At 43.7% G+C, this 26,651-nt stretch overlaps 1 protein-coding gene across 1 annotated transcript in view; it reads left to right on the forward strand.

Annotated features, from left to right (window-relative positions):
* The window catches only part of SLC1A4 (solute carrier family 1 member 4), a 31,931-nt gene extending 6,429 nt beyond the window's left edge, over window positions 1–25,502 (forward strand). The window contains exons 2-8 of the mRNA XM_030489587.1: window positions 4,001–4,043; window positions 5,482–5,544; window positions 10,478–10,644; window positions 14,030–14,263; window positions 15,360–15,554; window positions 16,975–17,109; window positions 19,699–25,502. Coding sequence (XP_030345447.1) covers window positions 4,001–4,043; window positions 5,482–5,544; window positions 10,478–10,644; window positions 14,030–14,263; window positions 15,360–15,554; window positions 16,975–17,109; window positions 19,699–19,933 — 1,072 coding nt within the window. The 3' untranslated portion in view covers window positions 19,934–25,502. The remainder of the gene's footprint in view (window positions 1–4,000; window positions 4,044–5,481; window positions 5,545–10,477; window positions 10,645–14,029; window positions 14,264–15,359; window positions 15,555–16,974; window positions 17,110–19,698) is intronic.
* Window positions 25,503–26,651: the final 1,149 nt, after the last annotated feature.

A 26,651-nucleotide genomic window follows, 5' to 3' on the forward strand; every position in this document is an offset into this window, starting at 1 on the left:
CTGAGAAGGAGGGGAGCTATAGCCCCTTTTTGCTTCCTTTTGAGCTTGAGGTTTCCTTACACATCTGGAATTCACAGCACTGGATGTTACAGCAAAAATACAGCAAAAATATACAAAAAATACAGGAAGAGACCTTCCTGCTAACTTTGGTTAGGGAAGTAATGGTCCCTTTTTGGCTGGTAGGAGCAGCTTTTCACTGGAGAAAACAGCTGCATTTATGCAGCTGTGCATGGGGAGGTGGCGTAATGAGCACAGCATTCAAGCAGAAAGTATTCAGACCCTGATACTCTTGCGACTTTCTGGTTCCTATTTTAAGAGGATATGAGATGGATGTGTTGCAGCACTGTGTGTTGCGCAGGTACATGAAGGTTTCCTGGCTCAGCCCAGCTGCCACTTGAGCCCCAGGACACAGATGTCACCATTGACAGCTCTCTGATGGGTTTATGATTTTGGTAGGGTGGCTCTCTGTATAACTCACAACAGGCAGAGAGAGACTTTCCTGCCTGGTGCTTGGTGAAGGGAGTGAAGTCTTCCTGTACCACGTACTTTGCTGTTATTGCTCCACAAAGGCACCCAAATTACAAAGGTAGTTGGGTCTATAAGTGAGTAATCCATCCCTCTCCATGGAGGAGGTCCCAACAGCAGTAGATCACTGGGGTGTATGCAGCCCATCTGTCCCTCTGCCATAATGTCATGTGTCGCTGGCTCGTCTCATTCTTCCTCCATACAGCAAATTTTGTCTCTTTGCATCACGGGGCCAAGGCTGCCTGATCCCAGACTCCTGTGCCGGGCTCCTTATCGCCCAGACTCAGGGTTTCCTCAGTGGTGTGCTCTCGCGATAGCCCACATCTGCTTCAAAAAGGGGATTGTGTTCTCTGGCACATGGCATGGCCGTAACAGGGATGGGGCCATTAGAAACAGCAGCAACAGTCAGCAGTCCAGCAATATAACGATGGTGATTTTCTTAAACCCCATGTTCACATCTGGTACAGGCTTTCAAAGCAAAAAAACCCTTCTCAACATTTGCAAAACCAGCTGGCAGACACCCACATTTAATTTGCATGCCCAATTACCCAGCTCATCAGCTTTCCTGTGTGCTGGTTCACCCGGACGGGAGGGATGTGCACGCTTCCCCGTGCTTGGGCTGCTTGGGCTTGGGGACACAGCGGATGGTGAATGCCAGCTCGCAGGGACAGAGCTGGCTCTGGGTTTCTACAGCGGGTGAACTTTGCCTTGCTGCGCGTGGTGAGCAGTGCCTGCAGGCACGAGCACATGATGAGCCCAGGCAGGTCACCAGCCGGCTTTTGGCTCTTCCTGCAGCACGCAGCATCCTAATCCCTTGTTCTTTTTAGGCGCCGCTGGGCTGTTGTTGCATGAATTTATTTTATGGCGAAATCCTGTGGTCTGACCCACCTGTAATTAAAGCTTGATTGAATTTGCATGCTGACTGATCTTGGGTGAGCAATGAATGTAGTCTGTGCAGAACTCATGCCTCTAAGATAAGCCATTTATTTGCTGGTTGCTTTTTGTGAGCTGACGCATTTTGTACTTTAAGTCCAGGATTTGAAACGGAGAGGAGCAAAACATTATGTATTGTTGGGATTTTGCAGTCAGGTGTACCTAGAAGTTGGGTTGAACAAAACACACAGCTCCCTCTGAGCTGCTGAGCTAAGATCCACATATTTTACTTGTTGGATTGTCAGAAATGCTCTTCGCTGTCCTCAGAGTTGAGTCCTGCAACCAGTGCTCCAGGGATAAAAAGTAGTCAGTGCTATATGCTCGTATTTGAATAGCTTTAGTGTTATTCACACTTGAAGCAAGAACCTGCCCCTTGTCTTGCCGTAGCAGGGCTGTTGGCATCACTCAAGTATGTGCTGTAAGTATATGCTTGGAGCTAAGATAGTGTTTAATTACTGAGGCCCATGCCTGACGGACTGTGTAAATTATGGAATGTTTGGTTTCTTGGCCACATTTAAACATTGGAGAACCATATTATTTAGGCTTTAGGATTGCTTCCTTTGGCTTTGTTTCGTCAGGATGGAAAAGCTGATTAGAAAAAAAAAAAAGTAATTTGATTTCTGGTTGTGTTTCAGTTCTTTTTCATCTCTTTGCTTCTTCAAAATCCAGTCAATTCTTTCTTCTTATAAAGCAATCGTCCTGCTGTGAAAAGTAGAGGAAAAAAAAATCCTCATTATCCCAACAGCATGTTTTCCTTCTTTTGGTTAAAACTGTACACTGAGCTGGGCCCATTTCTATATGTGATATTTTACTCCTGATAAAAGTAAGTTTGCTTTTACTTTACACAAGGTTTTTATCTACGAGATTGTTCCAGCTGTGCAAGAATTGATGCATGTTAGCTGCTTGGTTGATCTTACATGACCAATTCTTAGTGCCTTTGCAGTGGTAGAGCTCACTTTCTTACTTTCAGACAGACAGCTTATTCTTAAATTTTAAGGGGAAAAAGTTGCTGTTTCTTTCATGCTTAGTAGAACGTAGACCCCAGAAGCCAAGTTATTCTTAGAGGAATTTGGCTTTTACAACTGCGTCCTAATACACTTGTAATGCAACAGATTGAGGCTGAGGTAGTTCACAGCAGCCACTTGTTTGACCATGGTCCATGTACTTTACCTTGCTGTCAAGGCTGTGGGAAAACCCTGGCTGTGTGGCAGGATAATGGAGCTATGCCTTGGAGGATACCAAAGTCCTTATCTGTGCCATATCTTAGTCTCCCTCTTGCTTTCAAAGATTGGGCTCTGCTGCTGTGTTTCTTGCTGCAGTTCAGATTTGCACTTTCCATGTCATTCATGGACTGATCACAACTGAAAACCTGGTTTAATGTTGGATTTGTCAGGGTAACTATGGCAAAAACCAGGGGGAGGTTGGCAGGGCACAGCCTGCAGGTAGCTGCAGCTTCCTCAGCGCAGCACGAGGAGCAAAGGATGGGAAGAAGCTACCCAAATGTTCTTTGCCACAGTTTACTTGCTCAGGGGAACATCTTTTGTTTCCACGAGTTCTCATGCCTCCTTGATGCATTTGGCTGGGAGTATATTCAGTCCATACCCCTAACCTTCCTGCCCTAGCCAGCTACGGTCATGTTGTGACCCTAGAGTTCAGCTTTTACTCCTATGTGCTTTCTGACACAGCAAAAAAAAGTTGCCATTTGGCTAGGGGAGCACAAGCTCTGTCTCGTACAAGGGGAGAAAGGAAGTATAGCATTAAACCAACTATAAAATACAGCAAGAAACAACTTTTTCCTTATATGGTCCAGATAACCATTTTTCCTGTCCTTGTTGCTTCATAGATGCACATAACACTGGAGGCCCAGTAGAAGTGTACATCACTTTGCATACTATTTTCTCCGCACAAACCTGGTGCTCGATTTGCATTTCTGTATGAAGACACTGCCAAATTCGGATGTTGCGACTTTCCATATGAGCTGCCCCTACTTTCATCTGTGCTGTTTAAGCACTTGAGCCCTTGCAGAAAACTGTGGCCTGTGACATTTTGCTGCTTTACCTCGGTGTTCAGGGAAGCTGACCTTGTTGTGTTGAAGTGTTAAGCTGTTCTCCTAAGTGGATTTTGCCGACTGGATTGTCCTTGATGTTGATGCTGTGAGCAAAACGTAATCACATGAGTAATGTTAAAAATCTGCCTGACCCTGAAGCTGTTGCTGCAGCTGGTGTGTCAGTTTCCATAACCACTGGCTGATGTGTAACTAGCATCGCGTCTAATTGCCTCTGGTGTCTCTACCCAAATGGTTGGGTGTGGAGACAGGCAGGGACCTTTTTATGTGAGCAAAAGAAGATGGCATTCACACCTCTGGAGATGTAGCAAGACATCTGCCCCATGCTGCCAGAGTATCTTACGTAGTGCGTATCTCTCTGATGCCAATATGCTTGCCTTTGCAAAAGGAACTCTCTTTCTAGGAGTAAAATACCATGGTCTGTTTGGTTTAGAAGTTCTACAAGAAATATTTCATTCTCTTGTTTATATTTTACAGAAACCTGTTTCCTGCAAATCTTGTTGCCGCAGCTTTCCAAACGGTAAGATATGTGTGGACTTCGGACATGAGCTACAGTGCACGAACCGACAAAGGGGCTCCTCTTCTCCTCTTTTGTAGGAAAGGACAAGAAACATGGTGTAGAATATACGAAAAGTTAATGTACTTACAGTAGGTGGGATTTTTAAAAGCACCTGATGTAGTCAGACATACCACTTCCATGGCAAATGGTTTGATTTTGAAAAATACTCCTCAAACAAAAGCATGTTCATAGCCTATTTTTGTACCTCCACCAAAAATGTTCTTGGAACCTTTATACTTTGGGTGCTGTGTTGGGCAACAGTGGCAACTCTGCTTCATGCCAGGCTGCTGACCACTTTGCAGGGAAACCCTTGGGTACCTAGTTTGGAGCTGAGCTCAGAACAAGCTAAAGACTTTTAGGCTCCCATGCATGTAAGCATTACCTGTTGCCTGCTGCTTTTATTTGATATTTTCCATCCCTTGCTGGATTAATTGCTCAGCCTGGCTTCTCTTCCAGCAGAGGACAAAGTGTGGTAGGTTGATCACTGGCACCGGAATATAGTGTGGTTTAAACTGGTGGACAGGAGCTGTGGGGCTCCAAGAAGGTTTTGATTTAGTTTTTATTGCGAATTTTAGATGTTGGGATAAACACTGTTGAGAATATTGCTATGGGGCAGGGTGATTCTTTATGGTACAGGAATAGAATAACAGTTTTTGCCTTCATGGTATTCTGTGGGTTTGCTTTTTTATCAAAACCAAGGCCAAACTTTCAAAATCAAGTTCCATTTTTAGCGTCTATATAATACAGTACAAGTCAATATGCCATAAATAAAAATAGGAGCAATATGAGTAAGAAAAGGATATTCTGTGGTTCTTGAGTGTCAGGGTTCTGTATGTTCAGGGTTGAAATAAAGAAGTAGTCTTTTCCTCTGTGCTGCTGTTGTCACAGGTTGTCACATAAGCTTTTCTTTCCCCTACTTCAGATCTAAAGAAGACAAGCCCAAAGAAGTGCCCTGCTTTTGCGAGGTGTCTTGCTTATTGATCAAAGTAAACTGTTGCCCTAGATTTTAGGTATTTTACTGATAATTTTAATGCCTGCCTCACCATTTCTAACAGTGCAATAGCAGAAGTGCCACTTGCCTTCTGCAGGAGCCGGTGTGACAGCATAGTGTGTAAGCAACAGCAGGGTGGAGGGAAGGGGAATTCCTTGGCTGCTGCCCAAACCTGGGAGCTCAGGGGGTCACTGAGCACTTCCTCTGTTGCCACATGGGGAAGGAGCTGCATATGCTGTGACTCCCTTTTCTTGCTCAGGATAGGCTCCTTAGCTTTCTCAGGATGGTCTCCAGAACAGGTCTTCCTAACAGCAGTCTTCTCCTTATGAAATCCTAGATGATATGGTCATATTGATGGTCTGATCAGCAAACATTGTGGGTTGGTTTGTTTGTTTTTCTTACCCGCAGTATGCGACAGACTACAGGATGCTGCCCAGAAACACTACCTCTGGAAATGTCACGTGGGAAAAGGTAACGTCACTTCTTAAGTTTCTGTACATACCCTTGTCGACTGTAATGTTTGACTACTTTGCAATCTTTAACCCTTCCTAGCAGTCATTGGAAAGAAAAAGGTACTTTTCTTTGCATGGAACTGGGACACACACAAACCAGATGACTTACCCACAGCCACACAATAAAGCTACCATGGACAGGAGAGTTGGGCTCAGCTGATCTGACCCTTGAGACCTTATTTTTAGGCATCCTTTCTTAGACCTGATCTCACTTGATCTCAGTTTTGATTAGTCACTCTGCCTATTATTTCCAAATAACTTTCTGTAGACGTGGAATTAAATAGCAATCAGGCTGGCTATGTCCCCCAAACCTTACTCTTTGATAAGAGTTTGGGGAGAATGAGCTTTTTTCCACTACCCAAGGCTCTTCTAAAGGTTGGTTGAGAATTTTTTCTTGTTGCCATGCTGCTGAAGTTTTGTTTAAAGCAGTAACAAGTGGTCTGATCTAGACAGAACATTACAAATAGGCATTCACCCCATCTGACATGGATGCACAGCAATGACTACAGAACGGCCATGCGATCCTAAAAGAGCACTTTCTCTTTTCACGCCATTACATCCTTGGGCGGTACATTCCCATACAGCCTCGTGCTGCTAAAAACCAAGTTCAGTATGAAAGGCTATAACAATGTGCACTTAGACGTGTTTGCGGAGTGTAAAGTTATTCTTCAGTTATTCACCTTTCATTTCCCTCTGCTTAAGACTCTTATTTACCTTCAATGTCAAGTTTGATAAGGGCTCCTTGGCAACCAGGCACGGATTAGGGCCAGCTATATCCACTGGACATAGACTTGGCTGTCAAGTATTTTTTTTAATGCCTGTTCAAAGCCATCACTCTGTTTGAAGATATAAGAATGCGTCTTTTGCCATTTTAAAATGTGATATGGTTTTTCAGTTTTCTTCTTTCTTTTTCCCACTTACCAGGCTCCTGTTTGATGCAATATCAGAAAAAATACTCCAAATTTGTCACCAGCACCTGTTTTTGCCAGGAGTTATGATGTAAAGGTTATTTCTGCTATTATTTTTCCAAAACTTTTCTTCAATTGTTGGAGCAAAACCAGATCTGAACTGCTTTAATTCCAGAAGATGCCCTACTGTCTCTAGGGAAGAAAGGACCAAATAAAAAGAAAGCATTGTCTCAGTTTTGCTAGCTCAGTTTCAGTACTGGTCTGACCATATTCTTTATGGGTAGATGAGGGTTAAGTTTGGAAAGGAAGAGTATGATTTTTGGATAATACATAGTGTAAATATCATAGCGATAGAAGTCAGGTTCCAGGGAAAAAGATGCTATTCCTATATAATGTTTTTTTCATCAGCAGAATATTTGATTGAAGAGGAGAAATGTTTTCTATTTTCCATCTGAATAGTGTAGAGCAAAATTTCCATTGATTATATTATTTTTTCCCCACTGGTTAATAGGTCTTGTCTTTTCTCACTGTTGATATGAACAGTGGGGCACGTAGATGTCTGCTCAGCCATGTGCTTTTTGTTGTTTCACATGCTCCCCTCATGTTTACCTTGCTTTTATGGCTATATCCTCTCCATCCCCTCAGCAGCAAGGCTTCCTGGGGCACAGACTATCTCAGTTCCCCATCTGCAGCACAGGGAAGCTGTGGGGGACTCTGTGTTCCTCCTGTGACAGCAGTAAAAATACACAAACCAGTGATTGCTCTTCTTCCTCACATCACACGGCTGTTTTCTCTTTTCAGCCACCTACTACTGGGAGAGCTCAACATCAGCAGTTGTTTCCTTGATAAGCAATTTGTTTCAAGAGCTAAAAAACAATAGGATTTTCAGAGAAATTCAAGGACCAGAAGAGCTCCCTGAATCTTGCTACCAGAGCACATGATTGCAAGCAGACAATAACACGTCCCATAGTTTATCCAGGAACAAAGCTTTCATTAAAGCTGTTTTTGTTTGGTGTCCACAATGCTGCTTAGTTTGGCAGCTCCTTTGGGGTGATGCACTCTTCTGTTAGAGTACAAAAAAGCTGTTCAGCATTGGCCAGTTTTAGAGGCTGGGATTGAGAGAATCTTCCGCTGAAGATTTACTGCTGGACTCTTTCCATATTGCGCTCCCAGGAGGTGAAATTCTCCGGACGCTGGCAGATTGTCCTCTTGATTTGCAGGGAGAAATTTCTTGCAGTAAGTTACTACTCTGTGCAAATAATGCACTTTCTGCCTACATCCGTGCTGATGGGAGGCGATGATGAATGTTGGGTGTCATAAAGAAATTGGCTCAGGAGAGAGAAAGGGAGAGCAAGACCTGAAAGAGGGACCTAGAATAGCCTTGGCCTTGTCTAGTCAGGGTAGTGGCATTCCAAATTAAGCACTAGCAGCTTTGGCCCTGGTTCTCTTGTGTGCCTTCCAAGCTCTGTCCTGCTCTGTGATCCTGTGTGCCCTACGCAGCTGGTGGGAAGCTGAGCTGAATCTTGCAGATTCAGTATACTTCTGCCTCGTTCCTGAGAGTAGATCTCTGAAAACCCAAATGATAGAAGGTTGTTTCAGGCTCACACAAACTCACACCACTGCTTTTAATGGGTTGAGAAGCAAATCTCTGGGAGAAGGGGTTTATAAAGGGCAGAGATGTTTTGCAAAGCATCAGTATAAAGTAGTATGATGAAGGTCCCTCCCACTAACATCCAGGTCAGAATGCTGGGCGCTTCCAGCAGCTTAAAACAGTGAATTTCTATTCCATAGCAAAGTTCGATCTCTATTTGTTTTGTCTTTTTTTTCTGAATGAGAACCAAAGCAAAAGAGCACTCAATGTTTTTAGGAAAAAGTTTGGGCCCATTATGGTAAAATTCAGTTCCAAGCTGAATTTTCATATTAGCCGGACCAACAAGGTGAAAAGTTGTGCCAGAATGAAGTGGTGTTACATTCACTCCATGTGCATCAAGTGTTTCTTTTCTGGTGTAAATATGTTTACATTTTGCCCAAGTTCACATTTCCCAGACAAAGCTTTGGCTTTCATGAACTGACATGGCAGCGTTACTTTACTACACATTTAATTTCTTCCTGTTAATAAATCAGTCATAAAATTTGAGACTCATACATCGATTTGTACTTTATACTCATAAAGTATCACGGAAACTTTTAAATTCTCTTCAGCCTTATGGTAAAGCTGATCTCCTGTCTAGAGTTACGTTTTACCAGCAGAAGTGAAACACAGAATGTACACAGACAATTTATTCAACAAATAGGAGGGTATAATTTTTTTGTCTTAACTTTTCTAAACACAGAAGAGTTTAGGGCTTTGAGGCACACAAAATGGAATATAGACAAAACTATCCAGACAGAGAAGTGTTACTGTGTATGGAGAAAACAGCACATTTATTCAGATATCTTTGGAGATACACTGCGCCTCATTCTTAATACCCTGTTCATGTTTGCAGGTCTTTCAGTCGGAAAGCAGATGAACACTGACAACTTAGCCCTGAACAAGTAACTACCATTAAATTGCAGAGCTTATATCTAATTATTTTGTAGCTAGCAAATAAAAAAGCCAGAACCTTCATTGTTTGCAAACACTTTTGTTAACAGCAGTTTAGCCTTCATGCTTTTGTCTGTAATTTACGGTTTATTCCCTTCCCTGCAGTACTTCGTTTCCACCTGCCTCTAAGAGACAGTCCAGTTCAGCAGTACTTCCAGCAAAAACACCATCTCAAGCAGGCTGGTTTTGTCAGGTTTAGCAGATCAGTATCCCAAGTTCTTTAGTCAATACTCATTTCAAGCTTTTAGCTCAGAATGTATTTTTCTTTCCTAGCGTTGAGCTAGTGTCTGCTTAAACCAGCCAAAAGGCCAAAACTTGTACACAAACCTAATATGTTTTAGAAGCTCTTCCAAACAAAACAACAATTTGACATGTTGAGCTTGTACTGCCAAGTTGGGGAGAAGAAAATCAGTTTGTCAAAACAATTGTATTTTTATTTAGCCACAAGAGCACTCATTCAGTTCATATGATACTACCTTGGCAAGCAAGCTCCAGTTGTCTTTGAGAACTGTGAAGGGCGAGCAGAGCAGACTTTTGAGTAGACTAGTTTTTGTCAATAGGTGGATTCTGGTTGTCTCCTCTTTTACCATGCAGCCACGTGATTTTTAAGCAGGGGAATGGGTATTTCTTCTGTTCTCTCTGCATCTCCCACAGCTGACGTGGACAGATGAACGAGCAGGTTTCCACAGTTTGCTACCTTTCTCTGCCCTTCTCCCCACTTTCTGCTTCATAACATTGGTTGTTTTCCCCTGGTTTTCACCTTGGTATAAATATTGCACTAAAGCAATGCATGGAGCTGGCAGTTTCTGAGAGCAGATTCCCATCAGAGGTGTCAGAAATAAGAGATGTTTGGGGCCAGACCACTGCAAGCCTCTTGGAGGTATGATTTGTTTAGGCAGTAGAATATCATAGTGTCAGCAGTGAATGATGCTTTGTGGAATAAGCAGAGCTATGAAGTTAATATCACCAGTATCTGCCATTTATATCTGAAGTCTTTCCAACACCCATCTTCCTTTATGGGGAAATGGGTTTCAGTCTTTTAACCACATATGTGTTCGGTGCCCGTACTGTTTCACATCTGCAGTGGAGCTTATCGTGAGTGAACTGGGGAGGTTTGCTGTTCAGGTCGCTGAAAGCACACGTATCATATTGAAGGGCATGAGGAGAGGTAGTGTCAGACCCTTTCCTTCTCCAGTGCATCCGTGCCAGCTCATAACTAGGGAGGTTATGACCTTGTCCAGATCTTGTTTGGTTTCCTTCAACAAATAGGTTCTTCCTTCCCAACATAGGTTCTGCTTGTAGATTTCAGACCAATTGGCAGCAATAAAACGAGGTGACCCTTTTGTTGAGTTTTGTGCCAGTCTTGCATCTAACATACCACTGTTTTTTTGCCTCTACAGATCCCTGTCGGTACCGAGATCGAAGGGATGAATATCCTGGGGCTGGTGCTGTTTGCTCTGGTTTTAGGAGTGGCACTGAAAAAGCTTGGCCAGGAAGGGGAAGATCTGATTCGCTTCTTTAATTCTTTCAATGAGGCAACTATGGTCTTGGTTTCCTGGATTATGTGGTAAGTGTGTGACTGCAGTATATTATTATGTTTAGCTAAGGAATCTCAGCATTTATCCATCTTTCCAGCTTTTTCCTACCAGGGTCCCTCATCACAGCAAAAGCAAATGTCATGGTGTCACATGATGGGTCTTTTCTTCTTGCTTGTGCCTTGTAATTAGTCAGTCACACATAGCTTAAGGTATCAGTCTGGAACACTTCAGAGGGTCTTCAGGTCTCTAGGACTCATTTTTGATGAATTAGTGGAAATGTGGTTTTCTATTTCAAAGCAGCATAAGCCGATGGCTGCCTGCCATAATGTGCCTAGAGGTATTGGCCTTGAATGAATACAGGAGATGGGAGCAAGCGAGGAATATGGTTATGTGAAGGCCAGGGATGTTTGTGCTTGGAGTACACTTGCAAATGCAGCGTGTAACTAAAATCATACTCATAGCTTCATGCTTTAGACCAACATTTTTCTGTTGGTCTAAAGATTACTTTTACTGACCTGAAAGATATCCAAGGGGTTTGAGAGAAACCTATTGAGTGCATGAATACAGATCCCCATCTCTCCGCTTGCATCAAAGGGTGAAGGAGAAACTACATCCCTCTGTATAGAAGGGAGCAACAGTTTCCAGGGCTATGCTCTTCATCCTACTGAAACAATAGTGCTGTCTATTGAGTATTTTGTCATTGTTATCAGCAGAGCCTGAGTTACACAGTGGACTTTAAACCTCTGTTCCTCTTCTAAGATCTCCTCATTTTCTTGGGTGAAGCAGGAACTAATGTTCCCAGCAGCAATCAACTGTTTGTTTCTTGTTTGTCCTTGTTTCTCCAGAGATTCTTCTGTTTTCCATTTCACATCCCTGAGAGTAGGTATTTCCTAAGGTCAATTGTTTATTTTGTCTCCTACTATTAGTGAGCAAATCCATTATTTCACTTACTTCCCTGTAGTCCTGACACATTTATAGGCTGAATGTTGCTCTGACCAATCTCACAAAGCTTTTGGCACTGAATAAAGTCTGTATGTTAGGAACTGGAGTGCACTGAACTTTCTCACTAGGCAAGAAACCAGCAGTGGAGGAGGCAGGCACCTCTAGAGAGCAGTTCAGGCCACCTAAGCTGGGGTAGGACCAGCCTTCTGACTGGGTTTTCTGTCAGGTAGGATGAACCTCGGCCTCAGAGCAGCATCATGGCTGTTCTTGTGCAGCTGGATGGGTCTAGGCTGCTCCAGTGAAACCAACAGTACTAATATCTCACACACAAAAATATTCATAAGGACTGCTAGCTAACAAATTAACAGTGGTACATTCCTCACTCCCTTTCTAAAGCTGCTGGAAAAGCTATGAGCTTACCTTAGCAGAGGTATTTTTATTCCCTTCATTCTGCATTTTTCATTCCTACTGTTTTCTTCCTTCTAAGAAGTAAAAAGGTTTTAACAAACCACCTGATTTTACACAGGCAGATCTCTGTTAGTTGCTGTCATAACGAATTGAAAAATTCAAAGTCTCAAAGTAGCTTAAGTCTTTTGAGTGTAATTCCTTGGACACCGAATACTGATAAGAGGCAGTTCTTGTATTCAGCTGATTACAGTGCTAACACTTCAAGCCAATCAGTTGGTATATAATCCTTTACTTTGTGGATTATTGGGACCACAGCTGACTCTTAACACTGCAGTGCACTGTAGCCTTTGCTTGTTCTCTTTCCTTACTTTAAGGCTCTTTTGTTGTCCTGGTATTTATTCAAAGTGTGTCAAGCTGCATGGACCTCCCAAAGGACACTTTGGAGTTGATGAAATCATACTACCAAGAAAAAAGGCAACTTAAGCTCATATTTAGTCCCATGCAACAGCAGCACTTTGGTCTCAACTTTAGTTCCCTCCTCTCTAGCCTCCCTCTTCAGTGGGAGGGATCCAGTCTCAGCTCTGAATCAGTGTTCATGTTTGCAGAGCTTGTGCAGAGCCAGGGCTCAGCTAGATCTGGCTGACTGGGGTGCTAAGAAACATGGTTCAAAGGCAGTATGTTGCAAAATTGGCAGAGGCTCAGTGAGGACAGTTCAACAGGTTGCCCATGAGATTTGGCCAAGGGAGGACAGAGTATGCCCACATGGGCCATGAGGAGCTGTTCTTTGCCTAGCACAGGTGAGCTGCAGAACCAGTGAGGGAGAGAGAGGCTTAGAAGGAGTGATGTGGGCAACCTTAAGGCTTGCCCACCTTCCCAAACCTTTGCATGCTTAACCAAACCTTCTCAAGTTTTGTCCTGGCTCCACAGATCAGCTTTTCTGAACATGGGCAATGGATTGGAGGGAAAAGTGGGATAAAAAACATTCTTTATTCCTGAGATGTACAGGCAGATCTTCTGTAGTCATGTGTATGCCTGGGGCAGCGGTTTGGGGAGGTGGGTGGTCTTTTAGTGTTTCTCGATCTTAGAAGCAGAACTCAATGGACAGCATCAGCAGAGGTACTCAGACACCCGCTTCCTAAATAGAGCTCTAGAGGAACTGACCCTGGGCAGGAAGTGATTCCTGCAGTTCATTTAGTAGCTGTGGTGCTGTAGGTGCAAGGGCAATTCCTTGTTATCAGGGCTGTTCCCAGCTGCACTGATGGGGCCAGAGGTGTGGCAGTGGCCCGCAGGTTGGCCCTTCCCCTAGATCAGCTCCAAGTGCTCCTGACGAAGGAAATATCAAACAAATGCTGACGTCCTATGACATGGCATTTTTCTAGGTAGGAGGCATGGGAATGTATGTGTACGTGGCTGTTGGCTTGAGTGACGCTCTGAAAGCCTGCTCATTTAACTTAGTCTTTGTAGGCAAATAGCAGAGTTAATTGCTATCTTTGGCACATGCATCCCCAGCCTTTAGCTGAGCTCTCTGCTATGGGCATAGCTTTTTCTTTCCTGCACTAAATATGTTGTCACCCACTGTGTCTGCCATTTGAATGACCTAACTTCATACTTGTGCTTATAGTCACCACATGTGTAAGATCCTACTCTTCCACCTCTTTCTGTGCTCCAGTGACATGACACTGCTCCTTTTTCTTTCCTACCATCTGCTGTCCCTTCAGCAGTGACTTTAGCTTTAGGTCTTTGCTTGCCTTCTTCCCTGATGGACTAAAACTCCACACCAGTGTCTTGTGCCGATAGCTTCTGCCAGCATTTCTGCTTTCCACTTGGCTTCCCTTAGCACTCTCCTAGCTGAAACAGAGCTTTTTCAGTTTGACGCTATTCCAAGCAAGAGTGTTAAGGAAAGCCTTCCAAATTTGCTTAACCTGAGTGTGTGATGAATAAGGTGCTACCCTTCAGTAGAAGCAGCATATTCCTTAGGAGAATGTTATCTCCAGGACAGAAAATGGCATCTTTTCCAAGACTTTTTTGTTTGTACTTAATGACAGGCAATATTTCTTCACACAGGTATGTACCTATTGGCATCATGTTCCTTGTTGGGAGCAAGATTGTTGAAATGGAAGATATTGTGGTTCTGGTGACCAGTTTGGGAAAGTACATCTTCGCCTCTATTCTGGGCCACTTCATCCATGGAGGAATCATTCTGCCACTTATTTATTTTGCATCCACACGTCAAAATCCATATCGTTTTCTCTTAGGACTTATTACACCATTCGCCACTGCTTTTGCCACTTGCTCCAGGTGGGTTTCTGTGCTTCTTTGGGGATTACAGCCTGGTTATATTTGTCACTGGAAACTGATTATATCCCAACACCAAACTGTGCTGAGTTTAGGTGTGAATATTGTTCCTGAGATTGCAAAAAGATAGAACATAGAGGGTCTCACTCTGTCAGCAGCCTGCCACACAGTGCATACTGATAATTAGCTGTTGAAAACAGTTCCTCAAAATATTAGGACTGTAGCATGATGCCGAGTTGGAAATCTGGTTTTTTTTGGGAAAATGTGAAAGAATTTACCTTAAAAAGATCCTGCCAGCTGTGTTTTCAATTTTAAGTAAAGTGAGAGTCAGTAGTGATGGACTTTGTCCTGAGAATTTTAGTTCTCCAAGTTCAGAAGGATCTGGAACAAGTTTAGACTAATTTTGCAGAAGCAAAGCAGACATACTAGCTAGTGTAAAGGGACTTCATATTGTTGATTTCAAAGATTTGGCCTGATCAGCTTTCATTTATCGTAACCAAACTGTCAAGCATGTCATTTACACCCTTCTCAAGGGGCAAACACACGATCAAATATCATAACTATACAAAATCTTTTCAGGTTATCTCCAAAAGCAGATGCATGTCTGCCACAGGAGCTGAAGTACATCAAATAGGAGAGGGCAGTTTACAATGCAAGAAATAAATCCAGAAGTGATTTTTTAATTATTATTATTTGTTCATTTGAGAAGGTACTAGTACAACATTAACAGAGATTGCTGTTGCATGTGTTGTGTTTATTTTGGCATCTATTGGTGTATTTTTGTGGTTTGAAACTTGGTCATTCCACAGCCCTGTTAGGCTGCATTACTCTGTTAAGTCATGAGTTCTTGCTTCTGGGAGATTAGAGTTCTTATCAGCTATTTCTGGATGGAAGCGGATTATTAAATATCACTGCTCAAGACCAACAAGGTGGGTCCCTCATTGCTGTCATGACAGAGAGGGACTATTGAAATGGCATCATTGTCTTGACAGTCCTGTCTGCAGCATGTTAGAAACATGAAAGCCATGAGACAGTGACTTTCCATTCAGTGCACCCTGATGCTTTTGATTTTTGATTTTTCCCTATTCTCTGTTTCTAGCTCAGCCACTCTCCCGTCAATGATCAAATGTATTGAGGAGAACAATGGAGTCGACAAGAGGATCAGCAGGTTTATCCTTCCTATTGGAGCAACTGTAAACATGGATGGAGCTGCTATTTTTCAGTGCATGGCAACTGTGTTTATTGCTCAGCTGAACAATGTGGACCTCAACCCTGGGCAAATCTTCACAATTCTGTAAGTTGCTTGCTATTGCAACCACATCCTTCTGGCCCCCAGACACATTCAAGGCTGTGGTTTCTCTGTTAATAGCTAGCAGTTTGCATTCCACATCTCTGACCTAAAGCTGGTGAACTGCTATGAAACGTAATTACAGGCTGATTAAAGGATGGAGTCTTTTAAACTTTGAGATTTGCCAGAATCTCAATTTAATAAAAGGTGAAACCTGGGAAAGGTAATTGAATTCTGAAACAGACTGAGCTGTTCAAAGCTGTTTCCTACACAAAATTCCTCTCCTTCCTTAAGCATCTCACTCCCCCACCCTCCACTCACCATTAAGCTGGGTAATCGAGGCATGCTGCTCTACCCAGAAAGCTACCCCTGATTCTCCCTCTGGATGTCTTAGAAAATCCTCCTGCCAGCTCCTCAGTTCCTTATGTATTGATTTCACATGAAAGACTCTGCTCCTCCTTACCTCTGCCCTTCCTACCATCACATCACTGCCTTCCCAGGTCAGACCCACTATCATTCCCCTCCTGGCTGCTTTGCTCTACTATCCCCTTCGCCATCTCAGTCCTGCCTCCTTCTCTAGGACTCTCTCCCCTCCCATGTCCCGTATCCCATGAAGTGTCATTCTCTTCATTTCCCTGCTCCTGAAGTGAGGATCCTACAAGGAGTTCTGGCCCCTCACTGCTAAGAGATCAGAGCTGTATCTGTCAGATCCCTTAAGGCTGGTTCCTGGCGTTTTTTTACCCTCCCTGGCCAGGTTTTACTTCCTTCCTTATTGCATTTCTTGGTATATTATTTGTTTATCTAAGGCAGGGCTGGGACATTATTTTCTTTGCAGATGGCCAAATTGGCCTTTTAGGTATTCTTAGTAACTCAAGTGTTAACACAGGCCTGAGGATTATGCAGTGATCGTCCAAGGAAAACTCAGCTGTAGACATCTGCATATGAAAAGGTGTGCGGTCCATGTCTATACCACATGGACTTCAGATTTCCAGCTCCTGATGTAGAGTCTATATTAGAATGCAAGTGAGACACAGAGAATGGACAATATTCTGCATGTCAAGGTTTACCTTTATACGTTTGGGGGCAGGAGATGTAATGTACTCAGCATATTTGAAGTGATAGATGACTTGGAAATAGATATATTAGTAAGGCAGCAGGATCTGGTTGTGTTGGTTGGGGTTTTTTGCCTTTTTCTGAAAGGGCAATCACTGTATTAAACACAGAGCCATTGCCTTGGTAGCTGCTGTAGATGCCTGCTGAGCCCCTGTGCTCTGCACCCATTGCTTTGCATCAGCAGGCAGGAAAAGATTTGCCTGGGAAGCAAATGATCTGCGAGTCCCAGGCTGTAGAGTTTGTTTACAATTCCCATAGTGGGGAAGTGTGGAAGAGGAGCTGCTGCTAACAGGGTGTGCAAATTGATCTGCAGTGTCACAGCTACTGCATCCAGTGTGGGTGCAGCCGGGATCCCAGCCGGAGGAGTCCTCACCATCGCCATCATCTTGGAGGCTATTGGACTTCCGACCAACGATCTCTCCTTGATATTAGCGGTGGACTGGATTGTGTAAGTACTTCACGCCACACATATCTGCTGTTGCATGATGTGTAGCTGGAAATGTGGGGCGGGGTAGTCAAAGTAGTGCAGTATAAAATAAAACCGTAGAATACATGATTACCTATAGGATATCTCTTGACAGATAGTGGAAAAGGGGGTCCCTTCTCAATTAAAGCATTTAGTATGTTAAAATCACAGAATCACAGAATGGTTTGGGTTGCAAGGGACCTTAAAGCTCATCTAGTTCCAACCCCCTGCCACAGGCAGGGACACCTTCCACTAGAGCAGGTTGCTTAGAGCCCTGTCCAACCTGGGCTTGCCAGTTTTGAAGCCTTCCAGTGAGATAAATGTGGTTGCACACTCTGTTCTGCTTTCACAGTGATGCCTTTGAGGCTTTATGCAGCTGGAACTGGATGGACATTGCCAAACGTTTTTCTGTGAGCCCTTGGCAAAATCAAAACATACTTCTTCCTGGTTTCGGTTTCCTTAAGAAGATTGTTAAAAGTTTGTTCAGAAAGTGTTGATATTGCTGGAAATTAGTTGGGGAAACTAGGTGGGAAGGGGGAAAAGGAAATTGAGTCTGCATGGTGGTGGCAAGCTTTCTTGGTCACGTGTGGGAAGCAGTCTCCATCAGAAGCTGTTGTCAGCTATTGTTTGAACTATTTTTATAGTTCAAGACTGGTCAAAGCACCAACCGAAGCGTCACAGAGAGGTGCCATCCATTGGCAGGGTAGGGACACAGAGGGTTTGTGACACTCATCACAGTGTCACAGCTGGAACACGCTTTAGTACACAGTATTGCCACCTTCAGGCCACCGTCAGGTCAGGATTTTGCTCACCTCCTTCTCTTCTTTCCAAAACCCATTCTTCTCCTTGAAACACGGGGGATTATCTCCTTGCCCAGCTCTCTTTGGAAGTTTGTCTCACCACTTACTGTGCTTATGTCCTTGTTAAGGCCTAAATTTACCTTCTGTACCACCTAAATTAGATGAAGGAAAGCTTAGAAAAATCGGTTTACTTTAAGTATTGGGGACCCAGCCACAAGTGCATGGGAAGTATAAATGCCACATGAGGGTGATTTCTTCTGTCTTAGATGAGCCCCATGGAAAAGGGAGTCTGCTTTTCCTTGAACAAGCCTGGCTGGCTGCTGTTCTTCAAATACCAGAAAATCAAACTGGAAGGATTCTCTGAGCATTCATGAATTGCAGCATGCTTAGAGTTTAAATGCTAGTGAAGTAAGCATGATCTGATAATTTAAATGCATAATCTGCTTCCAAGCCATCTGGTTGAAGTTGGGCAGTGGGCTGAAATGACTGGTCAGTGTGGGTCAAGTGATCTGAATCCCATTGGGGTTTTTTCCAGTTGGTGGGTTACTGGGCAGTTCCTGGTTTAGACTGTACATAATCTCTCTGCGTTGCTTTTTGGGAACACCAGCCTCTCTGTATAGATGTGTACTTCCACAGTAGATGAGGAAATCAGGTTGCCTGAGGACACTTGAATTACAGAGGCTGGGGAAGGCGGCAGCTCTCCTTCCCTTCCCACACCACACATCTGTGAAGTGTAATCATATTCCTATGGCTTCATTAGGGCCATCAAACGCTATGGCTGTCACCTCTTGGGGATCAGCCACCTCCAAATGACAGGAGACACAGGCAAAGCAGTGGCTAGCCATTTGTATCCCATCTTCGTAAGGGATTACAGTATTAGCTGTGATTTCCACAAGTGCTTGGAGGCAAGAGTGAAACGCTTCCCCTTCCTTTCACTCTGGCTTCCCTCAGCCTGTGTGTGCTGGCTGCCTTCATTTCAAAATGTGTAGCATCCCTCTGTGGTCAACACTGTTGTTCTAGTCAAGGAACTCAGCCTTGTGGTAACAAAAGGGGAAAGGAGGGAGGGACAGTCCCGTGTCTTGTTTTAATGCCAGCTGTTTGATCACCAGAAAGGACCACAGTTATAAGTTGAGCACATGTTGAAGTTAGGCTGCAGAATGACTAACAGAAGCCTCAGAAGGCACATGAACAAATTGTTCTGTATGATCCATAAACCGCCTCCATTAGACCCTGGGGCACAGTAGTTTTGTGATGTAGGACCAAAGATTAGGACAAGAAATCCAGAGAACACAGTCATTCTGCCTGCTTTTGGAAGGTCTGCTTCAGTAGGTGTTTGGGTTAAGGTACGAGTCTCTATAGTTAAAAAAAGAGAGCTAGGTGCTCTGAGTCACCTTCCGGATGAGCACAAATTAAGTTCCCGCTCTGAACTTGCATGTGAAAACTGCTGGCCTGGGGAAGGGGAAGAGGAAGGAGGTGGGCTGGGAAAAGCGGGATGCCTGAGGAAGAGTAGTACCATTGCTGCAACCCCCTGAGAGACCAGAACCAGTTGATAGTAACAGTTGAGCTGACCTTAAACCAGCTTTGGTGCAGAGTTTTAGTTCTGAAATGGCGATGATATTTCTGTGGAAAATACCTGTTGTAACAACATCTCCTTTGTCTAGCCCCACTGAAGTCAGTGGATCAGCAGGGCTGAATCAGCTCTCCTTTGTGTGTTGTAACTCTCTTAAGCTAAAAGCCTGCTGCTTTGTTTTTTGTTTCTGATCTTAACCAGGGACCGAACCACCACAGTTGTGAATGTGGAAGGGGATGCCCTGGGAGCAGGCATCCTCAATTACCTGAATGAAAAGGAAAAGAAAGACAAAGAGCAGGAGCTAAAGGAAGTCAACGTGGAAGCAGTTGCTAACAGCAAGTCTGAAGCGGAAACATCGCCTTTGGTAACCCACAAAAACCAAGTCTCCAACACGAGCAGTACAGCAGACCCTGAATCCAAGGAATCAGTATTGTGAACTAGAGGCCATTCATCAACACGTGTCCTAGAGGTGGACCAGGGACTTGCTAATGCACCTAGACCTTTGCAATGCTAACAAGGGCTGAATGGCTCTTGAAAGTTTTCAGTTCCAGTCTGTTTTGAGATATGCTGGCCTAGGGAAGGGGAGGGAGGTGGGGTGGGCAGAGAAGGGGTGCTGAGAAAGAACACTCCCTTTATAGTAGTATTTTGATAACTCATGTGTGTACATGTATATGTGCTGCACGCGCACACACATATACATGTATGTGGAAACTGCTGTGGAAACTGCCATTGAAACTTCTGGTTTAACAAGACTGCTCTTAGTAAAGGCTCATATGGGTTGGAGGTGGGGAAGTAGACAAACCCAGTATGTGCTTATGATAGGGAAAAATTAGTAAGCTTATTGTGCTGCTGTTTGAATGGAGATGCAGACTAGAAACTCCAGAGTGGGGGAAAATGTTGCTTACATTTAGTTTCTGCCCTGGAAACTCTTATTGACCGTTACAGAGACAATATGAAGCAACATTTTTCTCCTACTCCTCTTCCTCTCCTGTTCTCCAATCCCTTAAAAATGTCAAATATGTCCTCAAAACTAGCCTTTTTTTTCTTTTTTTTTCCCATATCTGAATTAATGGCTTGTTCCATTCCCCCCCTGCATTGCAGCTCATAGCAGCTTTTCTGCCTTTTGGTAATTCCCAGACTTTGGGACCAAACATAGGAGATCTTCATACAGATCGAGGACTGGTTTTCTCCTTTCCTCTAACCAAGCTGTTAAGGAAAAAAATCCAGAGGAAACACAAATTTTGTTAAAGTAATCCCTCTGGGGCTGAAAGAAATGTAGAGTCTGTTCCAGCATAAATAGATCTGAAAGAAGCTTGCCTGTGACAACATCAAGAAATCAAGAAGTCAGTTCCCTTCATGAAAACTCCTTTGCTAGCACGCTATGTCTTGTTCATGTTTATTTAATGGGTCAGTCCAAACAAGTTAAGTCATATCCCTCTTCCAGCAAAACTGAACAGGGGAGGAAGAAAAACTGAGCACACATCATGCGGGAACTGATGACAGGCAAGTCTGAGTGTTGGCTGGAAAGGGGAAGAGGTGAGTTTATAACCCCATGTAGTTCAGTGATGTGTGTGTTGGGGCAGCTGCATACCTGTTTCAGGAGTCTGGTCCTTCTATAAATGTTTTTCTGGCAGCAGCTTAACATTTAGTACTTCTGGGTGGTGCTGGGCCAGGGTAACACGTAGTGGCAGATGGTAACCTTTGCTTGAGGCTGAGCAAAATGCTTCTGGATTCTGACTCCATCTTTTTTCCTTTACAACGTACTTCCTGAATTTGCAGCCCAAACCTGAACAGAGTCCAGCAAAACTCGTTGCAAAAATCCTATTGATTTATCTTGGCCTTTTGGACAGCAAATAGTTATAAACTTATACCTGTGCATATGCCAAGATTTGCCTGGACTTGCGACACTTCCCCTTGGCTACTTTAGCAAGATGACTGCATATAGCCAGTCTCCACACTGTTAATTCAGCAATATATATTTACACTTAGCTTTCATATAAAATAATGCTGAGTCTCCCTTTTTCTTTCTCCTCTCTTGCTTCAGAGGAAGCTATCTTGGAAAGATACCCAGTTGCTGATGTTTATGTTCACAGCACTAGGAAAAGGCAGCTTCAGTTTCATGCACTTCATTTGCAAAGCATCCTTCTTGGTAAAGGGACACAATGAGTGTTGCAAAAAGATGCTCAGAACGAGATGTGGCTACCTCTGAGGGAAAACATATAGTGAGTGTGTCAAACTTGGCTCTCCAATCATGGGCAGCAGGGCTATGCAAACAATGAAGTAGGAAAGGATTAGTCAGTCCCCTGAGCAACTGCAGGTGGACTTTCTTTTTAACCAGTTTATTTATAACCATGTCCATACAAAATTTGGTCATTCCTTGGCTCCTCTTCAAAATGGAAGGAGACAAACACAATTTTCTCTAGGGACATCCCTTGCCCAGTATTTATTATTCCATTTTTAGCAGATCAAGACTCGCTGAAACTTTACATTTCCTCCCATTAGATTCATCCCACCTCCTTTCAACTCAGGAAACCAAAAGCGTGCTTTGTAGCTGACAGTGAAAGTCAACAAATAAGAGGTGTTTTGAGAAATGTTGGAGGTTTGAAATAATTGTTCCCAACAAACTTTTTTTTTTTTTTTAAAAACCGAGTATTTCTTTGAAAAATCTGAATGCACCAGAACCCCAAATACTCTGATTTTAAAGTAGTATATGTCTGTCTCAAGGAAGCTGAAAATCATGACTGTTCTTTGTGGGCTGGGGTTCTGTAGTTGCATTTTATCCCCCACGAGAGGTTAGCTCCTCTGATGCTCTTGCTCACCATGACACATGCAGCTGGGATGAGGACGTGAGAGCAGGCAGCACTTGCATGACAGTTCCCATGGAGCGTCACAGCACCATTGTAGACTAGAATATTTCCCAAGTTTTATTGTGGGCTGTTACTGCCCACAATTAGAAGTACTCTCCTGAGCAAGTCCAAAGGCTGGGCTTCCTCACAGGCAGCACCTTGCCATTGCTGTGTGGATCTTTGTTCCTTGCGGTGCTGCAGCTTGATTGCGCCTCACTTGTAATAGTGTGCCATAGGCTGTAGCACATTCCTTCATCATGGAGTCATCATAGAATAGTTTGGGTTGGAAGGAACCTTATGATCATCTAATTCCAACCCCCCTGCCACAGGCAGGGATGCCTCACACTAGACCATGTCACCCTTGTCCTTCTGACAGTAGATCCTAGGAAATGGTAAATTAAAGCCAATACATGAGAGTCATTGTAGTATTTTCCAATAGCAAAGCAGAATCTCAGAGTCTTTGCTGAAGAATGCCTCTCCCGGTCCCTACTAGTGGATTGCCACATTTTGCATTGATGCGAATGTTTAGTCCCATGTAAAGCTTGTTAGAGCAGTCAGATTTAAGGAGGTCAAATCATTCTCATAGCAGGACTTTAACCAAGGAAATCTAACACTCCTTCTCCTGGAAACAGGTGCTGTAGGGTTTATATGAATCATTAGTATTTGGGTTTTAACTTGGCAGGAATCTGTATTCTTACAGAAGCCCTACTTTAGACTTACAAAGGTGCCAGATCTGTTCTTGCACAGCAAGAGGGATCTATGGAAGCAGGAGTGCTGGGTAGCTACTGTCAGAAGATCTTGGTCTTTTCTGTGTCATCTGTGTCAGAAATTGCATTTCGTGTTTTTCTGTGATGTTCCCATTCCTCATGATAGCCATGCCGCATCTCCTAGGGCTTTCCATCCGGTTTCACATATTTTCTCTTAAGGTACAGATGTGAAATATCCAACATTACACTCCATTGGACTGTAAGATATTTGACACATTCCAACAACTGCCCTTGTAACGATGTGAATCCTGATTGAAAGCCTAATGAGATAGAAGACTTGCCATGTCCTCCAAGCGGTCAAGGTCTTCAGGTAAGGCCGCTGGGAGAGAAATGAAAGGGCTGTTGAAGGACTTGCATTTTAGATGCTGTCCTTGACCTGCAGTGCAATGTGTTACACTGGGATCTTCCTATTTCAGCCTCGCTCCAGAGGCTGAGCTCAGAAGGTGCTCGGCAGCGGTGCAGGTACAGCCGGTAGTACCTGCTCTGCTCTCACCAGGCACTCCAGAGTTTGGTGCTGGTGTGGTACTTCACTCCAATGCCTCTCAACCGGACGTGTGTTTGTGTTCTCCCAACGTGACTGTAAAGTGGAAACCTTTAGTCAGTTGCTTTTTTTCTTTCAAGAGGAAATAAATTCCATCTAGAAAATCACTAATTTTTTTCTTTTTGGTTTTAGTCTCTTTCTTTAAGTTACAAATTCTCTCCTTAGGAAAGCAGGCTCAAACAGCTCGGGTCCTACCCTCTAGTACAGCAATTGCTTTTGGGGAGAAAGATACGGGAATATGGAAGAGACAAGTCTGCAAACCTTTGGTATATGCACTCCCATTTTGTCTATGATGCCATTTATTCTTCCACTTTTACCTTATCTTTTTCACTGAAGTTTATTTTGATTATTTTGGACCATCTTTTATTTCTTCTCCAGGATTGGCTTTCCACTCCATGCTTTACCCGTCATTGCCTGATCTCATCTCATTTCCTGGAATGCCCTATGATGGTTTTAGGTACAGGGTGCTCAGGTATAAATGGGAGAGTGGACTAAGCTTTGAGGGCTCCAGCTGGTCTTTGGAAAAGTAGTTTGCATTCTGCATTGCTATATTGTGCTTGATATTTTCAGTAAAAACCCATTATTCCTAGGAACCAAGCTTCAGCTGGGTCTCGATGGTGCATTGGTAATTACGCTACAAGATGCGGTAATTACAAAGGGCTTTAAACCCTTCTGGGGATGTCTCTTGCAATCAGGGTGGCTTTTGTGTTGAGAACAGACTAGGGCCAAGCCCAGAGCTTCCCCTGCAGGGATGTGACAAACGACTGTGTCCTTTGGACATAACAGAAATGTGGAGCCAGCCAAAGTGCCACATGAGCTGGTGAGATAACCTCTGCTTTGTCTTTTCTGGGCAGCCGTGTTACTGTCTGAAGAGGTTGCAGGGACACTATGAAGGGCAGGAAGGTTTCATATGTGCTTGCTCTGTTCCTATACTCTTCCCTGGGCATTTGCTGTGGCCAGTGCCAGAGATGGATGTGACTCAGTGTCACCATTCTTAGACTCATTCTGCTGTGGTTCCTCTGTATTTACAGCAAGAATAATGAAGACAGATGTTTAGGCAGTTCCTCTTTCAGTCGAGTCAAAGGCCCTGGTATCTTTGTGATCGGCCACCCTGCCGTATGTTGTAGGCTATGGCCTCAAGTGCTTTTAAAAGGTACAAACCCACCTCCTTTTTCTGCAGAGATTTGCAGTCCCCTATCCTGAATCTTCACTCTGCTCCTCTGCTAGCACAGTGCATTTCGGCAGCCACTGGAAAGCACCTCCTGTTGGGAATCATAATTTTTAATCTGACCCTCCCACAGGCAGTGGGCAGTGGGCCTCAGGTAAGAAGTCAAAGGACCAAAAGACAAGACATTAAGTTTACAGATACTTACCTGTGTCTCACAGGCAGTAGTGTGGAGGATCGTGAGTCGCAGTGTTTGGAGAGCACTCTTAAGACCGAGAGCACTAAATCTGAAATAATAATGAACTTTTCAAAACTCTGAAAGGAATCAAATGATTAAAAGTATGCATCATGAAGTCAGGATTGCATTGTGCTGCAGTATGAAGGACTCTGATGGAAAGCAGATCCAGTGTGTGCATTTGCTGGGCAAACTCAGGGGAGCTAGTGTGAGTGTGAATTGCATTTCAAAAGGTGGCTGTGGTTTAGTCAACAGGGCACAGTGCCCTGTATATCTGCCTCCATCCATCTCCACCTGGCATGCCATGAAAGTTTAGGTTCAGGTAAATTAACAGACCTCACCATGAATTCAACGTCTGAATTAGGAGTCTTGTCAGCTTAGTTTCTCTCTAGTTTCAGTGGAAGAAAATGCTTTTCAACTAAAAGAATAAGTTGTCTTGTTGACAGTATCAGTGAAAACAGTGGAGGAAAAGAAGGAACAGTTGGAAGGATGCAGGGGGAGCACAACATAAGATGGAGTAAGCAAATGGTTAAAGAAGCTGAGACCTAAGGAAGCGTCTTTTCCTTGGCATTTCAATACAGACAGCATCAAGAAGACTGCAGGCATTTGTCCAGCAGGTAGCAGGGGATGCAAATCCCTGCCCCGGGATTTGCAGGGAGAGGCAGACACAAGTGCTGATGTTTCTGAAGCGCATCGTCACTGAGCAACAACGAAGCATGCAGCGTGTCAGCATGGAGCTCTGATAAGCTGCTCCTGGCTGCCAGCCATGACCACAGAGACATAACGGTACAGTTCTGGATCAGGGATTGACCCACATTCCTCCTTGCAGGATAGCTAGGACAAATGCTCCTCAGATAAATGCATGATAGCCATTATTCTCTGAGGACAAAGAAGAGCTTGTTATCTATGCGAGCATATTGATGAAAGCCATGTTCACTTGCAGCTTCAGTTTCAGGGAGGAGGGAAAAGGGTACGACAAATGAGCTGAAACTTTTTCCAGACATTCAGCAACACATTGAGACAGTTGCCACTGAGTATTTTAGGTCTGTTGAAAAGTGATCAAGAGCCCTATTTGGCTCCTGTAGCTCTCTGTCCTTGCATCTGAGCACAGGCTTGAGAATTAATGTTAACATGGTATTCATTCTCTGCATGGGGTCTTTACAGACATTTGTGACCAGCAGGCACCATTTCACAGCTGCAAAAGTGAATGCATGCAGAAGGTGGTGAAATAATGCTGCTTTGAGTCAAACAAGGAGTTGCCAAGCAAGCTAGGGGCAATCTTGGATCCTGAAGCCAAGTTCATTGCTAACTAACAACTATCATCTCCCTAAAAAAATGAACGTCTGTGGTTTTATAAATATATTTGAGTATTGATACATAGCAGTAATAGCATGTTAGTGCAGGATAATACCTTCCCTTTTTTTGAGGAGTGGAAGGGGAGAAGAGTAGATGTGGGAGAGCTGTCTTCCTTCTAGGATGGAGTTTTAATAGAAAAGGAAAAAGGAAATCTCTTTCATTCAAGAGTTCATGGTATGGTTCCTTATCAAATTCTGTCTCAGTGTCAGCAGATACATCATCCTCAGCAGCAATGAAATCTCAT

This window comes from Strigops habroptila, chromosome 6, assembly GCF_004027225.2.
Source record: "Strigops habroptila isolate Jane chromosome 6, bStrHab1.2.pri, whole genome shotgun sequence".
NCBI lineage: Eukaryota > Metazoa > Chordata > Aves > Psittaciformes > Psittacidae > Strigops > Strigops habroptila.